The sequence below is a fragment of the Furipterus horrens genome, unplaced genomic scaffold, assembly GCF_987537825.1.
Source record: "Furipterus horrens unplaced genomic scaffold, mFurHor1.1.pri manual_scaffold_6, whole genome shotgun sequence".
Lineage (NCBI taxonomy): Eukaryota > Metazoa > Chordata > Mammalia > Chiroptera > Furipteridae > Furipterus > Furipterus horrens.
Genome location: NW_028327176.1, coordinates 168156452 through 168174062, shown reverse-complemented (window position 1 = coordinate 168174062; position 17611 = coordinate 168156452). Strand labels below are relative to the sequence as shown.

The following is a 17611-nucleotide window of genomic DNA, read 5'->3' as shown; positions in this document are numbered from 1 at the left end:
AAGGGAAGAGGACAAGACTGATTGCTTTGCTCCATGTTGGCTTCTTAGCTCTTTAAAAATACTAGTTTAAATTTTAACCTACCCCTGCTACTTGTCTGCCATCTACATAATTGAAAGAGAATGCCTAAGCAGTGCTCTACAGAACCAGGAAGCTTTATCCAAAATTACTTACCCCCTGTCCCCCAGCAAAGATAGAAGTTTCTGGCAACTTTTGAATAGTAACATCTTCTGCTATTAAAGAAGTTAAGTTCTACCTCTAGGCAAACAACTGCACCAATATTTGTAAAGCTTTCTTTTGAAATACTTTCTCATACATTTTCTCATCATAACATAATATAAATCGAAATCTGTTATAAAATGAAAAGAAATATTTTTAGTTACTCTTTATCATAACTTCAAAGAGAGCTTCTGAGAAAGACTGAGCCAAGACAAACTGCATAATTATCAAACCTATTTAAGATGGAAATGCAGAGTTCTTTGCTAAGAAAAATATTTAAAATTTCAAGAGGGTGACCGCAAAGCATTAAACCAAGAGTGGGCCCTTTGGAATTCAGTTCCCCATGTGACTGCGAAAATGGCATGGCCAACCAGCGGCCCTGAGCCAAGCTGACTGAGATCACATAGAGCAGATATAATTATAATTCCAGCTGGACCCTCATATCTTCTAGTGACCAGTGTTATAGTTTATCTACATCTCGAGTATGTTGCCTACCAAGCCTGTCCTATCAGTGAAGAATAACCTTTCACATTTTAAAAGAACACAAAGAAATAGAGTTAAGCCAGTAGCATCTGGGAAGATGTTGGCATCATCATGTGAGTTCCTTAAGGAGTTAATAATTACGCTCCATTCTTCTGGGTCTAAGGGGATCAACTAGATTTAGTCTTTTAGTCAGATTTATACAAAGGAAAAAAGAGAAAACCAATGGGTGGTAAGGCCTCTTCTCAGTGACTAGACTATGAAAGAAAATATGGACTGTGACAGTCTCAGATTTTCCTAAAGAGGTGGAGGGCACATCCATTTTTCTACATGAACCTCTGATCCCACCCAATGTGATTGGGAGAGGGTTCCTCAAAGCCATCAGTAACTCAATTGATCAGATTTGCTTTACAGTCAGTATATAATAGACTTAGAGCCTTCAGTGTTGCAGGTGATGAAAACTTAGGTAAGCAGAGACTCCTGAGAGGATAGAGTGGTTGAAGTTCATTAAGCTGTTAAATTTTAGAAAAGCAGGGTTAATTTTTGCTTAAAAAAAAAAACTTTTCAGACCCAATTCTCTTGAGACTAATTGTTAAGTTATTGAATAGCACAATTCACAATGTTCAAGTTTTCTAGTTTCATATAAGCAGTCACAGTAGCTAGAAAGAAACAAAGAAATAAAGTTCCTTCAGTAAGAAGTCTAATTAGCAATGGAATCTTCTACAGTGCAGCAGGTATGTGGAGAAGGGATTAACAAGGACAGATCTGTGTTTTCTCTTGCTTGAGGTTTTCTTAAGGAGTAAATTGTCACCCTGATAATATAGTTGCATTGCTGGTATATTGGTTCCTTTAGTCTTGCATTCGGATTATGTGCAGAGAGGATGTGCAAGAATGTGGAACGTTATATGTGCAAGGTTTAATAAAACTGTGTAATAAGAGGCAGAGCCTTTTAAAATATGTGAACAAGGATAATGTGCTGCCTTTGGGCAGTGCACCATATTTCCTAGGAAGAAGATTTCAAGTCCTGGGAAGGGTTACCTCTTCCTAAGTGGTTGAGTATACTACAGTGTTCACCTAAGTGAAGAAGTTTCAAGCAGTACCTGGGCTTTTTACATACAATCCCACACCTTTACTTTTTTAGGAGAAATCTTCTGTTCAATGTATTTTTGAATGTGGTGTTCATCCTAACTAGAAAGGAAGGGAGAAGGATGAGCGCAAAGTCACCTTTGATGGATCTCTCTATGTATCAGGCACTATGCTAAGGCTGTTCATATGTATTATTTAATATGTTGAGATTCATTAACATTTAATATTCAATAGAAATTGAACAACTGGAAGAAATCAATAGCTTGAGTAAGGGAAAACGATTCAAGGAAAATAGAAAGAGTGATTAGCAGGGAGAAAGTCTTTGTAAAGCCCCTTAGAAGTTTAAAAAGTGATTGCTAAAGCTGAGGAATATTTCTTATGAAAGCAGTTACCAAATTTAATGATAAAGTAAAAAGAAATGAGATCAACTAGAAAAATCAGAAAGTTCTTCATTATCTTGGTCACGGTCCTGCAATTTAATTATTTCCTTGGAGAATGCAAGACACTTTTGTTTTAATAATTCGGTAGAATAAAGTTTATGAATAAATAAATATAGTATTTATTCATCAACTGAATGGACAAGAAATGTATTATGTCCCAAATTTTTCATTTTTGTGCTTTTTGTAGAAACATAACAGTAATGGAGAAAATACCAGATTTTTTGTTTAATTTTGTTGCAATTCATGTATCTATGCATTTATATTAATAGGTTTAAGAAATAGAAAAAGGACACTGGAAGAATATAATCTTGAAAATATTATTTTATGCATCTAGCCTTCACATACAATAAATCTGAAAGAGGTGAAAGTATAGCCATTAAAAGAGTTAAGATGATGATGGATGTCACATACAAGAAACATGCCAAATGCACCATGGGGAATGCTGAATGGAATTTACATAAAAGCGTTGTTTGATTAACTCACCAAATACTCATCTAACGTGTTCCTGTCTGCTCTGTAGTGAATGTATAAAGAATACAAATACTAACGTATACGTTATATGATGTCTTTCAAAGAACTTCATTACAGTTCACCCCATGACTTGAAGGTTAGAAGGATTGAGTAAGACTTTTCCAAAAGTTAGATGGTAGGGTAATTAATAGTATCAATCACTAAGCCATGAACACAAAGAAGTTTGAATTAAATTTTAAAATGTATTGTTGTTGTGGAGTTGCCTCTAGCACAAGAATATTGTGGGTGTGCCGTTTTCATTAAAATTAAATTATCTGTTATTTCTCTTGGTTGTTCTTTCCAAGAAGTAAAGTGATTTAAAAATAAACTAACAAATTTTCTTTGGCTCTCCCATACTCTTTAATGAGTGAACTGAAGGTGGTTTGAACTTTCCTTCCTCTTTCGTAAGATGGCATTTTCTCCCAGTGTTTTCTTCTATGGTGACTTTTCTGCTGGTCAGCAGGTGGCTCGCAGGAAATGACAACCAGCAGAAAAATGTGGTATCAAGATGGGAGAAAATTCCTTGTTTCTCATTTTTTTCTACCTTTTTTTCCCCCTTGGGACATTGCTAAGAGGAATAGGAGAAAAATGCTATATACATATTAGATATCCCCATGATATCTGCTAAGAATGAATACAGTTTGAGAATCAGTTGTACACATTTTAGAAATTTTTGGATAAAAGTATTTTGGCAAGAACATTTTTCAGAAATAAGTCTGTTGTTTCTGTAAATAGCAGTCAATGCATTAGCTGGCAGATCCCAAATGCGTTTCGGTAGCATTCCTGTAATGCAGTTGTATCACCCATATCCCTCCTTCTCCATCTTTAGTTCCATTGTTAAAATGTGTCCTGTCTCACAGTTAAGTCATTGGATCTGCACAGATCGGGATGTGATTCCAGAGTGGACAGAGGAAAAATAAAATTGCCTGAGATTCAACACTTAAAATCAGTAGGAGACATGTTTTAATTTCAAATCTGCATTCACTCACCTATAGCTAACTTAATTGCTTTATTTTCTTTCTTTAAAAATGACTATTTAAATTTGAGAGCCAAATGGAAAAGCTCCTTTGACTATATGTGACCAAGAACAGTCTTGGGGGTCAAGAACAATACTAGAAACTCTTCTCCCCACACTATTGCCTCTTCAATCCCCTATTTTTTCTGATGTGTTTCAGAGACCCTTAGAGTAGCTTTCAAATGTCTCTAAAAATCCTGGTGCTTTTTCTTCACTCTTTCTTTATCTTGGAATAGGCTATTTTTCCCTTCTGCTCAAATCCCACTCACCCACCGAGAGCAAGTCAAAAGTTCCATCCTCACTGGGAACATTCTTGTCTACCCCAGCTTGAAATCTTCTTGCCCATTTTTGATATTTGATTTCACATTTTGCCTAGACTTCTCTTTGGTCAATTAATTACCACTGTTACTTTTTATCTGTGGTGCAAGATCATTTAGTTGTTACATGTTGATGAGTTTTGTCTCTTCAGCTCTTTCATAGACTTCCCACAGCCGTGAACTAGTTTATGGCTTCTCATTCCTTTCATTATGTCTTGTGTATTGTAGGCATTCACAATAAACAGTCATGTGTGATGGTGCTCATACATTACAGAGGCTGAGAACCTATTGCTTTACCTATTAGAAATTGGTCTGGTCTCATGTGTGTAATAGTTATGCGTAGTCCCTGGCTGGGTAGTTCCAGTAGTTCTGCTGGTTAGACCATTATCTTGATATGCCAAGGTTGTGGATTCAACCCCTGGTCAAGGAACATATAAGAATCAATCAATGAATACATAAACAAATCAACATTTCTCTCTGTCAAATAAATAATTTTTAATAGTTATGTGTTATATTTAATAGTGCTTATTATACGTACTGATTTTTATATGCAAAGTGAAGATACTGGGTCAACACAAGGAGAATACAAACCACTTGTACTGGAGATGGCTTGCTTTCCTAAAACTTACTATTCATCTGCTCCTTGCTCTCTGCATGACCCACACAGAAGAAGTTGCCAGGCTGGTATTACTGCCTGTTGCTCATTACATGGGGCTTGGAGAAGAGGCATGGGGGAGGTGTACTTGTTCTTCACAAAGAAGTGAGAATAGCCCAGCTTTGGTCTTTGCCCTCCTCTGGTTTAGCTGCTTTGGCTGGTGAGATGCTTCACAAGGCTTCATGATTGGCTTAAGAGGATGATTCTGCCAGATCACTAGACATCCTTAAATGAGTCTTCTATTTTCAGATAACTTAAGCATAAAAATATTTCTTGAAACATAATGAAAATAATGCAACATGTGACTAAAACTATTTTCAAATAAATAGAGCTTTGTGGTCCCACAAAGCTATAGGCCCCAATCAAATCAAATATGATTATGTATTCTTGACTTTTTTGAAGAAGTGAATGTGTTGTTCAGTGAATATCTAGTCTTCCTATGTGCACAGGGAGGATCAATTATAATAAGTTCTATAATAAACTTGTTTCACCCCCTCCTGCACCTCCTCCTTCCTCTCCTCTTTCTTTTAAATGTCAGGCCCTGGCATAAAGTAAGAGCTTTCTAAATGTTGATGGTATAATATGAATCAAGGAAAGTATAAACAGTGATTATTTAAACTCATTAGAATTCTATGAAGTTGCAAGTAAAGATTAAAATAAATAAGAAACATTATATGTAATATTTTAGCATCCATTATCTTCCTTGAGTCTTTTATGTCCGTCTTAAGATTTTCTATGAAAACTATATAAAACTTAGAAAATTTTATCTATTATCTGACAAAATTCTATGTGTTCTTGGTTTTCCTGAAGGAAACATTCAATTGCTCCGAATATGGAAATGGATCTTGCCCAGAAAACGAAAGGCCGCTGGGTGTCCGCGCCGCCATGTATTCATTTATGGCAGGAGCCATATTCATCACGGTGTTCGGCAATCTTACCATGATAATTTCCATTTCCTACTTCAAGCAGCTTCACACACCCACCAACTTCCTCATCCTCTCTATGGCAGTCACTGATTTCCTCCTGGGCTTCACCATCATGCCATATAGTATGATCAGATCGGTGGAGAATTGCTGGTATTTTGGGCTTACATTTTGCAAGATTCATTATAGTTTTGACTTGATGCTTAGCATAACGTCCATTTTCCATCTTTGCTCCGTAGCCATTGATAGATTTTATGCTATCTGTTACCCTTTACGGTATTCCACCAAAATGACGATTCCGGTCATTAAACGGTTGCTACTTCTCTGCTGGGCAGTCCCTGGAGCATTTGCGTTTGGAGTGGTCTTCTCAGAGGCCTATGCTGATGGAATAGAGGGCTATGACATCTTGGTCGCTTGTTCCAGTTCCTGCCCAGTAATGTTCAACAAGTTATGGGGGACCACCATGTTTGTGGCGGGTTTCTTCACTCCTGGGTCTATGATGGTGGGGATTTACGGCAAAATTTTTGCAGTATCCAGAATACATGCTCGTGCAATCAACAACTTACCTGAAAATCAAAATAATCAAATGAGGAAAGACAAAAAAGCAGCCAAAACTTTAGGGATAGTGATGGGTGTTTTCTTATTATGTTGGTTTCCCTGTTTCTTCACAATTTTATTAGATCCCTTTTTGAACTTCTCTACTCCTGTAATTTTGTTTGATGCTTTGACATGGTTTGGCTATTTTAATTCCACATGTAATCCCTTAATATATGGTTTCTTCTATCCCTGGTTTCGCAGAGCACTTAAATACATTTTGCTGGGTAAATTTTTCAACTCACATTTCCATAACACTGATTTATTTACTCAGAAAGAAACTGAATAGACTTATTCTGTATGAATGTGTTGAAGAAAAAGAACTGAAACTAAGAATAATGAAGTCGCTTAAAGTGTAGATGGGATATTTTGACTCTCATGGAAAGCTCTTAGTTTCTAAGACTTAAAGAAAAAAAGAGGAATCTTCTTTTTGACCAAAAATCGCTCCTTTTCAGAGTACTTCCAGGTAGAGAAAAAAGAATGTTAGGTGAAAAGAAGATGAAAAAAAGGCGGTTGTGGGATGAAGAAGACACACAAAACCTTTAAAGCTGTTCAAAAGGGATCCAACACAAGCTGAGTTTGAGGACTGCTGCCCCTTTCACCACAGCACATACTTCGTGTGATACTGCCATTTACTTTTTCTTCTTCGGTGTCTGACCAAATGTATTTGATACATCAACAAGCTAAAAATTATAGGTAAATAAATATGGAATTAATAATTTCAAAAAACACATATACTATCAGGAATCAGTCATTGGTTAGCTGAGAGTTAAGCCTTGACTCGATTTTACTGTTCTGAAGTTAAATGTTTTTAAAAAGAAAGAAGAAATGGAAACTGTGTAACTGAGGCCACAGAGTCAACCAATGTTTTCATGTATGTATCATCTTAATTACAGCAATTTCTATCTTTTTCGCAGGCAAATTGTATTCAGTGCCTTCCTCCCTTCCTCAGCTCATCCACATTTTGTAGTGCTAATTGGTATCCTGATTTTTAATAAATGTGAAATATATATCCCAAGAAGTTGTGTTTTGAATCCATCATTCCTTTTTGCTTAATATTTGTACGTATATGTTTGAATAATAGATAAGCAAGAGAAGGAAACAAAGAAGAAGACTAATACTTATAGGGTGGGGAGGTCTCTGGGTACTGGAAACTTTATATTGTATTTTTATTCAGTGTCTTTTTAACTGTAAGCTGAGACCCATTAATAACTTGTGAAATTGATTTAGTGGTCATCAAACATGAGTGTGCTGATAAATGTTTAACACCTGCTCTGAAAAAAAGAAAAGTCCTGATTTGTAGAATTTAATAATTTTCTCGCTATATATTAAAAATTATTTTCATTTAGCAAACTTCTAACTATGAATGTAATGTCAGCTGCTTCTCAAATTTTTTGAAAGCTTAACCTATTCTTGCAAGTGGACGTGAGTGATTCCAGTATACTATTAGCTGCAAATAACATTTTTACTGAAAAGCAAACTAGACTAGGAGAAAATAATCTCAAATATATCATTTGTATTAAGGATAAATATTATCTTATAAATTTTTAATTTTACTTATATATATGTACATGTTTTGTATATGTTTTTTTTCTTTTGTAAGTAAACTTTCCCTGAAATATTTTTGTTTAATTTCTTCATTTATAATATTTCAATGAACAAATTAACAATTTTTTTTGAAAAGTTACATAATTGCCCACAAATTTGCTTTGACCTTAGTCCATTGCACAGGTCACAGTTAAACAGTGACTATTCAGCTGTCAGTTTAAGTGCTAATCTTGTCTAGCTGCCCAAAGGTGGGCCTGTACATATTGCCTGGACCTTCTACTGCCTTTACAGCCTCACTGTCCTGCTGATGGCTTGGTTCCTCCCTACAGCCTGTAGGGTCGAGGTATAATAGTGGAGCTTCTCTGAAATGGTGAAAGAGACTACAAGTACAAAAAAAAAAAAATGGGAAAAGAGATTTTTCAAGAACAGAGAAATTCAAGGCAGGTGATTTTCTGAGACCTAATGTGGCATGTTGGATACTACTGAGTATTTTTTTGGTAATGCTTCTTAATGAAATGATTATGTTTTGATATTTAAACATGCACACACATAAAGACTTGCTGTTTTTATTTTAAAAGACCAATTGCTAAGAAATGAGTAAAATAAATTTTAGCCTTATTGTAAAGTAGAATTATTTTGAATTAATGTTTATTAAATTTACCTCTCAATTCATTAATATACGACTTTAGAAAATAAAACTAAATAGCTTAGTATAGGGTTGCCTGTTGACATTTATTGGAAAGGAGCTTATGACTGTCCTTTTAATAGAATGATGGTGTTTGTGATGGTGGTTATTGTTTATGTTGGTGCTTACGGATGAAATAAAGATGTGGTAGTTCTATGTGTGAACCATAAAGTTTCTTATGATATTTTTCTCTTTGTGTTAGAATCCTATTTGTACTTTAAAACATCATTCAACTAGCTCCTCTGTAAAGCTCTGTTCATTTTCTCTGTGCTTTTTCACGGCCCTTTTTAGTTTCATAGGGCAGTCATTTCACCTTGTTTGCTAGTGAAAGAGTGATCCAGCCTCCTATGACCCTTCTGCCTTCCATCATTCATCTTGCTTTCATTTCCCAGAGTGAGTAACACCTCCACTCCACACCCAAACTTTTATAGGAAGTGACAGATGATAAAAATGAACCTGGGGAAATTAGCAATTTGTCCTAGGTTATACAACTAATTATAGAATCAGGACTAGAACCCAGCTCCCGCGACTTCTCATTTGGTGTCATTTACCGAACTAGTGTTTTCAAGATTTGTGACACAGGTTTTCTTTTTCTTTTTTTCTTTTTTTTTTTTTCAACTAAGGATTTTAGTTGAACTAGTACAAATTACTGAAGCAAAAACAATTGCTTCTCTCACCCCAAAAATTGTTTTCATTACATTCAGGAATCAAAATATAAACAGAAAGCTTTCATAATTCGGACAACTGTTCTTCCTTTGGATATCAACCAACATCTAATTTAACCTACACATGTGTATGTAATTTTAATATACAGATATTTCAGTACTTTATTTTCCTAGAGTGAAACCCAAGCGACAATGAACTCACTATACATTGTTGTCCTTCATTTGGAAAAAGAAACTGAAAAGGATCTGGGACATTAAAAATACAAAGAATATTTTAATTACCCCCAGGAAAGAGAATTTAAAAGAGTAATTCCATTGGGGCTTTGAGGTTAGTTCCTCTCTTAGAACTCCTGTATCTGAGTTCTTCACTCCAGTTCTCTTGAGAACAGAGGCAAATTTATATGAATCAGATACCTTGATCCTAAACACTACACTTTTCAGAACTTCCTGACCACACATCTACAAAGCCACCAGAAGAGATGCAATGAGTCACAACTAGCTCTTCAGAAGAGGGAAGGTACTGGGGTCAATAAAAAGAGTTGGAAATGTCCAATGCTATTTTAAAAAATTGTTGAATTTAGTCTCTTCTTCAAAATAATTGAGCAGTGATAATTAAATTTTAAAAAGAACCAAAAATTGTTACAAATAGGATGCAGTAGAGAAAGTAGGGTATTTTTTTCCTAACTGGAAAATAATTATTATTATATTTAGGTGAAAGAAAGGTATCAAATTTTATATCAAAATTTGTTTGCAATTCATAAATTTTTATGTAGTGACAATATAAAAATACTTTTGCAAAGTACAAGCACTATGAAGGACATGATTTAGTAAATGTAAAGCACTTGTGAATTTCAATAATGTTAAAATGCACTCTTTGCTTTAATATTGTATATTAATTTAAAAATCTTGTTATATACTACTTCATTCACTGTCAGGTAATACATATTTTATTTGTGGTATTTTTTCCTCTCGTAAGCAGCATTTACTTAAGACATCCTGTTTATCTTTGCTTTTCAGGTTATTCACTCATTTCAGATACAGAGATTGCCCAAACTACAAATTAATTTTTTCTATTGTCAAGAACTGTTCTTAAATTGAATGGGCATACAAAAAAAAATTAGGCATCTTGCTAAAAAGTATATTTTGAGATGTGTCTGAATTTTTGCATTTCCAAAAATGTTCCCAGAAGATGATGATGTGGCTTGTCTATGGACCATACTTTGATTGGCAAAGACTAGATAGAAGAAACTATAAGTAGATGATGCCATAGACTTTCTTATTGCCCAAAGAGATCGGAAATGAATTGTTGCCCAGTATTAGAGATGGTGAGGGTGGTGAGAGGCTGACTGAAACAGGGGTCAAAGGACCTGGATTATAATGTGGGTTCCAACATTTAACAGCAGTTAACTACCTCACAACCTCAGTTATTTCATATATACATGGAATAATGTGAAGAATATAGTGGAAATGTACCTTTCAAGTAATTTAGAAATTTTAGACACCCAGAATTTTTATTGTTGACTAGGTGTCAGTTGAAATAATGTTTGTTTTAAAGAGGGTTTATTAGCTACTTTCTAAGTTGCATTTACTGTTTCCCTAATATTTTTGTCTTTTTCAACCAGATGTCTCTAATACCATAAGACTAGATGCTACTATATAGGTTTCATGGTGTGTTGGAGTTCATTTCTTTCCATTTAATTCAACTGCTTCCCTGCCATGTATATTAAATATTTGACAGGTTAGATGGTTAATGGAATGTTATTTCAGTAACTGGAAATTTCTTGAGAAATCTATGGTTAAGATAAGGCAGTTTTAAAAAGCGCTGTGCCAGAAGAAAGAAACAATGGTATCTGAAATTAAAGTCAGCGATAACATGAGGAAACAGAACCTCCTGTCTCTAAAATCTTTGGCATTCTCAATAGTGTATAATATTATGAGATTAACTCCAACTGGGAGAGTCCAAAATGGTTTCAGGAAAGAAACAGTGTGTGAACTGAGCCTTGAAGTGATCATCGATGAAAGGATTGACAATCAGGTGGAGGAAAGGGAGCTGGCCAAATCACAGAGTGGGCATTTGCAGGGCAATGGGGAGCCCACTGTGGCAAAGGTGGCTAAAGTGTTATAGACCAAAAGGAAGAAAGACTTAAAACCATGGTTTCCATGCAGACAGAAGCTGGAAGATATATCTGTAGTGTTCTAGCTAAGACATGTTGTCCCAGATCCTTTTCACTATCCACCAAAACATGTACAGGGTGGGGCAAAAGTAGGTTTACAGTTGCGAGTGTGCAAAACACAGTTTATTCTTGTATTATTATTTATTAATTATTATACTATTTTCCATATGAACAACAGTAAACCTCATTTTACGCTACCTTATATCTGCAGACTTGATCAAAGATTTATTTAGATCAATTCCTTTTTGGCCCCCTACTTCTAACACATTCTCTGGTACTTAGTTTTAGTAAAGACTCTTCTCTTCTTCTAGTTTCCCAACAGTGTTATAGTTTATAGCTAATTACAACAATGGTGCTTTGCTTTGGTTTTAATTTTCACTCTCTTTTTTTCCCCTGCTCTCTGCAATGGAGGTTGCTCTACCTGCTCTGTGAGAGTATTTACTGTCACTGTCTCTCAGGTGCTTTTAAGAGGACAATAGTTTCAAGATGTCATCTCTGCCCACTGCCAAATGTCATGTGGCTTTATAAGGTTCACTTATGAACTGTGAGCTATTTGGAATAAATGTTTTTACATGCCAGATACTACTTTTACTTTTTGATGTGTATCAATGTGTAAATTGGTATAGATAGTTACAAAGAAGATTTACAGAAGAAATCATTTTCTTCAGTTAGCTCAGTTTTCAGTGCCTCATTTGAATGTAGTCAACTTATTGTCATCCCTAAAGTGGCCTGAAGTAGTCTTTATTACTGCAGTCTTTAAATATTTATTATTATCTATATTAGATATTAGAGAATAACCAGGAAAGATGCAATATAATGAATTTTCATAAATTGCAAACTTTTGCTTATGTTTTCTATTATACTACATATACCATTTACAGGTTTGTAATATGATACTTGTCTAAATTTTGAAATCATTCATGAAATTATACTGTCATCCTGTTGTTTTTATTTAACTAGTTTAATCAAAAGTTAATATAAACTTTCTCTTTGGGTGGAACTTGCTTTTAGGCTAAGAATAATTTAGGAACTTCAAAAATAGAACTTATATTAAGACCTTAGAGCTTAAGATCAATTTTTAAATAGATTATATAGAAGTTGACATTATCTTCTGAATTATGGCAAGAGAAATGATGCAATGATCATTGTTAATGTTAGTTCCAGGTCTTTAAATGGGGGCTGGTTTTGGTAAGAAACTCTTCCCCCTACCTACACACCCTGAGCAGGCATTCAGAAGTGGTCAGAGAGGATAGTTTGAAATTTTATGTGATTTTCTTAAGCAATTTTATAATTAGCTAAAATGCTTCAGATTCTAGACTGAATTGTAAAAGCATGGGACAATCAGAATTTAAGGAGAAAAAGAAAGCACATTATTTAGGAACATTATCCATATCTGTGTTCAAATTGAAAACCTTTAAAATTGCTTCTTATTACGCTTAATTTGAGTCAGTATGTTACATTAATTGTTTATATTTGCCTTTGCTGATCCTTCTTATCTGATGTTTTCAACAAATAAAAGTAAGAAGAAATCATAATTTGCATTAATTTATATATCTATCCATACATATATACAGAGGTGGCAATGGAAACTTTTATCTAAATAGCTGAGTTCTAGAAAATGGGAACGTATTTTATAGCGATGGTGACAGTTGTGTTAGTTGCCACCTTATGAGAGCATGTGAATATATTTGCCTCCTTCCCTTAGAACCATGGATTGTAAGTTTCTACTTTCTACTTCATCTTAAATGGCATTCATATTCTCAGGCTATGAAAATTAGAATCTGAACCAAGAGTTTGCTGTTGGGCTAACTCTTCCTCCTACTGAATATGTGTGTTCAGCCCATTGAACTTTCTCTTTGATAAACTTTAGCTCCAGGATATAGTCTTGCATTGTAAAACTGAGTTGCAAATTTTTATGACTGGAGATATGCCAACCTTTTTATCAGTCAGTGCTTGGAATTAAACATGATGGGGAAAAGGAAAAGATCTTAACGAAAAATTATTAATATTTGAACATTTTGCATACAAAAATGGCAACTTCATAGAGGCTATGTACAACATAATAAAATTACATGGAAGACTCAACAAAGGGAAAAATTGAAGGAAATGCAATAATTCTTATGAGAAAAAGCAGGGAAGAAGGTAAGAATAATGCTAATGGCCTTAAGTATCTTCATAGAAAACCTTCAAACTTATAAGCAAGTTATGAAACAAGTTTATATAAAAATACAGTTTTTAAATCTCATTAATGTGGGCTTCAGTGAGTGCTTACTAGATAGATGCCATGCTTTTCACATGTTATCTCTGATCTCCAAATCAAATGTGTAAAGTAGGCTATATTATCCTTAATTTATAAGGGAAAAACTAAGGCTTAGGGACACTTTTCCAAAGTAATATGGTTAGTAAGTGGTGGAACCAATAATGAAACACAGGTCTGCTTGATTTCAAAGCCATATTGTGAAATGTAAGTTAGCCATGGGGCCAAAAATGTCATCACATAATAAATCTTTGTAAACATTCTATTTGAGGTATTTTCCAGTTCCAAAATTATATGAAGTTCCCCTTGTATAAATATAAGTGTGCATAGTAGAAGACTTGATCTTGGGTTGAAACACCTCATAGAATCTTTCCAGTCCTGAAAAACAAATTGAGCAGTTACTTGTATACGACACCCACATTTCAATGTCATGGCTGTGCTCATTAAGATCACATGAGCAATTGAAGTGCGGTGGAGTTTCCAATGTTATAATATACTTTAACTGCATATGTCTCCATAGACTTAAATACTGTACAACTTTAATTCTAAGTCTGTGATCTCCAGCACAGTATCTTCTTTCAGTTTTGAGAATGTGTGAGTTTCAGCTGGGAGAAAATCCCAACTCCCTTAAGTGGTAGATAAGGTGCTAAGCATTGAATCAGGGACTGCAAAACGGCTATAACTGCATCTTTACACATTTGTAAAACACAGAGGAGGCTCTTGTGCCACCACTGCCACCACCTCCCAAGTGCAGCTTTTTAAAAAAACTTTTACCTTTGCAGCTCTATCTGGACTCAGCATCTTCAGTTCTCTTCGTACTAGCCTAAAGGATCGGTAAAATATGTCTAGGGAAAACCTCTCAGCTCTGATTGTCTAACTGCTACTCTAAGTTACTTTATAGCAGTATCAAAAGCAATTTAATACCCAAAGATATTCTCCTGAATTGTGTTTGTTGAACTAGTCCATTCATTTTTAACAAAATTTCAAGCATATTGAACCAATTGCTTTTATTGGAACAATGCAGATTTTCAAAAAGTGACCATGATTTGCCATTTATTTATACACTTACTCATTCAAAAATATGAATCAAGTGCCTGCTATCCAAACTACCTAAGGAACTGAGAATCCAGTGATAAACAAGATGGACACATTTTTTTGCCTCACGGTAGTATCAAAAAGACATTCCTGTGATCAACAGGAGTCTCATGAGATTTGAATGGCCCCAGTCTGTGAGGTGAAATTTGTAATCCTGTGAGTCACATAGAGATGGAGTATGTGACTTGGCTCCACCAGTTATACTCTCAGATAAGTGAGAAGATTCAAGAAATACAGGGAAGGAGAATGAAAAGAAGAAGAGGGGTAGAGAGTAGAAAAGCTATGAAGCACTGACCCAGGTCCATGTTTTAGGCCATAGGCACATAGTTTTCTGTATATTTCAATAACCATGCGTGTAGGCTTTTTACAAATGAAGATTTTAAATTATTGAAAGAATGCATAAAGAAAAACATTGTGATTTCACTTAGGTTTCATGTATTAAGTATTTTTATGGTGTGTTAGCTTATTCTAGTTCAAAGAAGTTTCTAGGAAAGTGGTTGGTCAATGTGAAAGTAGATTACAAATTCTTTTTAAAGGTAGCTTTACTGAAGCATCATTGATAGACAAAGAACTGCAGAATTTGGGCATATGCAAACACCTGTGATAGCATCATCACAATCAAAATAATCAAAGTAGTAGATATATCCAATACGTCCCTAAGTTTCCTCATGTTCCTTCATTGTGTGTGTGTGTGTGTGTGTGTGTGTGGTTAGAACTCTTAATTCATGTTAACAAAACCTGAAGTGCTCAATACCATATTATTAACAGTATGCACTATATTGTAGATCAGATCTCTAGAGCTTATTCATCTAACATAACTGAAACTTGATACCCCTTGAACAAAACTGCCTATTTCCCCCACCCTCTAGCCCTTGGTAACCACTATTATACTCTCTGCTTCTATTAGTTTGACTATATTAGCTATCTCATGTAAGTGAAATAAACTCCTGAAAAACTTCCAGTATTACCAGGAGTAGAGTAGTCAGTAAATAAACCTATGTTGAATAAATATATGGGAAGGGATGAAATAGAACAAGAAAGATAAACAGAGATGAGAGTTTTAATTTTCTAATGCAGCACATAACTTAGAGGGCAAGCATAATTCATATAATTTAAAATATTTAAATAAGTTATCATTGAAATGAATTAATAACAAGTGACTTTGAACTTTCTTGTACTATTAGGAGCTGAAAATTACTGTACTCATTTGAAGAAGAGAAGAAACACTGATTCACCTCCTTAGAAAAGAATTTGAAAAAACAAAGCACCATGGATCTCACTTTTATTCCTGAAGACTTGTCCAGTTGTCCACAATTTGGAAATAAATCCTGTCCTCCCACCAGCCGTCCTTTTCATGTCCGAGTGATAATGTATTCAATTATGACGGGAGCCATGTTTATCACTGTTTTTGGAAACTTGGTTATAATGATTTCCATATCGCATTTCAAACAGCTTCACTCTCCCACAAATTTTCTAATACTCTCCATGGCGACCACGGACTTTCTGCTGGGCTTCGTTATTATGCCTTACAGCATGGTGCGATCGGTGGAGAGCTGCTGGTATTTTGGGGACGGCTTTTGTAAATTTCATGCAAGCTTTGACATGATGCTAAGCCTCACCTCCATTTTCCACCTCTGTTCCATTGCTATTGATCGATTTTATGCTGTGTGCTACCCTTTACACTACGCAACCACAATGACCGCCTCCATGATAAAGCGACTGCTGGCATTTTGCTGGTCGGCCCCAGCTCTTTTTTCTTTTGGTTTAGTTCTATCTGAGGCCAATGTTTCAGGTATGCAGAGCTATGAGATTCTTGTTGCTTGTTTCAATTTCTGTGCACTTACTTTTAACAAATTTTGGGGGACAATTTTGTTCACTACATGTTTCTTTACTCCTGGCTCCATCATGGTTGGTATTTATGGCAAAATTTTTATTGTTTCCAAACGACATGCTCGAGTTATCAGCAACATGCCTAAAAACACAAAGGGGGAAATGAAAAACCATCTGTCTAAGAAAAAGGACAGGAAAGCAGCTAAGACCCTGGGTATAGTAATGGGGGTGTTTCTAGCTTGCTGGTTGCCTTGTTTTCTTGCTGTTCTGATTGACCCATATTTAGACTATTCTACTCCCATAATAATCCTTGATATCTTAGTGTGGCTTGGGTACTTCAATTCCACTTGCAACCCCCTCATTCATGGTTTTTTTTATCCATGGTTTCGGAAAGCTCTCAAGTACATAGTGTTAGGAAAAATATTTAGCTCCCATTCAGAAACTGCAAATCTGTTTCCTGAAGCACACTGAGTTTTTTTTTTTTTAAGTGATTAAAAAAATGAATAAAACATTGAAAATGAGGGTTATTATTTTGACCCAAAGCACATATATTACACCTCCAGCTCACTACAAATATTATTTTATTAAATTTCAGTAATCTAGATACTTGTTCTATAACCTGCACAAGAGCTACCGTCAGTATCTTTGATCAGTCAATCAATCAGTCAGTCATTTACTAATTATCAACACTCACCTCTGACTGGTAAGAAAAATGTACAAAAGAAATATAAACTATAGTTCAAAATAGGTTGTCCTTGACTTATACAATTGAAATACTTAAAGACCAACAAAAGAATAAAGAAATAAATAAAGTGCTAATCATTTTGGCTCCTCTGATTCCATTCTAGTAATTCAGAAAAGGGAAGATGGTCATGATCCGTGAATTCGTAAAGGAATCCATAAAATGTGATAGAAGACTTTCTTTACTATCAACTAGCAGTCCACCTTATCATTTGGCTTGGGGGAATTATACACAATCATTATATAAATTATTCAGTTATTTCCTGACATCTCAAAGCTCTCTAGAAAATGCTGTTTGCAGGAGAAGCAGTTGATTATACAAATCATCACATGCAATTTGAACTTTTATCCTTACGATATTTTACTTTGTGGCTTGTAT

General features: G+C 34.9%; 2 protein-coding genes across 2 annotated transcripts; both read left to right on the top strand.

Moving 5' to 3' along the window:
• The first annotated feature begins 737 nt into the window (after window positions 1-737).
• LOC150007786 (trace amine-associated receptor 2) lies at window positions 738-6526 on the top strand. The gene is made up of 2 exons (XM_090280656.1): window positions 738-773; window positions 5531-6526. Exon 2 carries the CDS (start codon window positions 5606-5608, stop codon window positions 6524-6526), a length of 921 nt encoding a protein of 306 aa, XP_090136782.1. The 5' UTR covers window positions 738-773; window positions 5531-5605.
• A 9404-nt stretch (window positions 6527-15930) lies between these two features.
• Window positions 15931-16962, top strand: LOC150007785 (trace amine-associated receptor 3). The gene has a single exon (XM_090280655.1). The coding sequence runs from the start codon at window positions 15931-15933 to the stop codon at window positions 16960-16962; it is 1032 nt and encodes a 343-aa protein (XP_090136781.1).
• Window positions 16963-17611: the final 649 nt, after the last annotated feature.

Excerpts from the sequence above, each read along its gene's own strand:
- LOC150007786 (XM_090280656.1), top strand. The coding sequence starts at position 5,606 with ATGTATTCATTTATGGCAGGAGCCATATTCATCACGGTGTTCGGCAAT.
- LOC150007785 (XM_090280655.1), top strand. The coding sequence starts at position 15,931 with ATGGATCTCACTTTTATTCCTGAAGACTTGTCCAGTTGTCCACAATTT.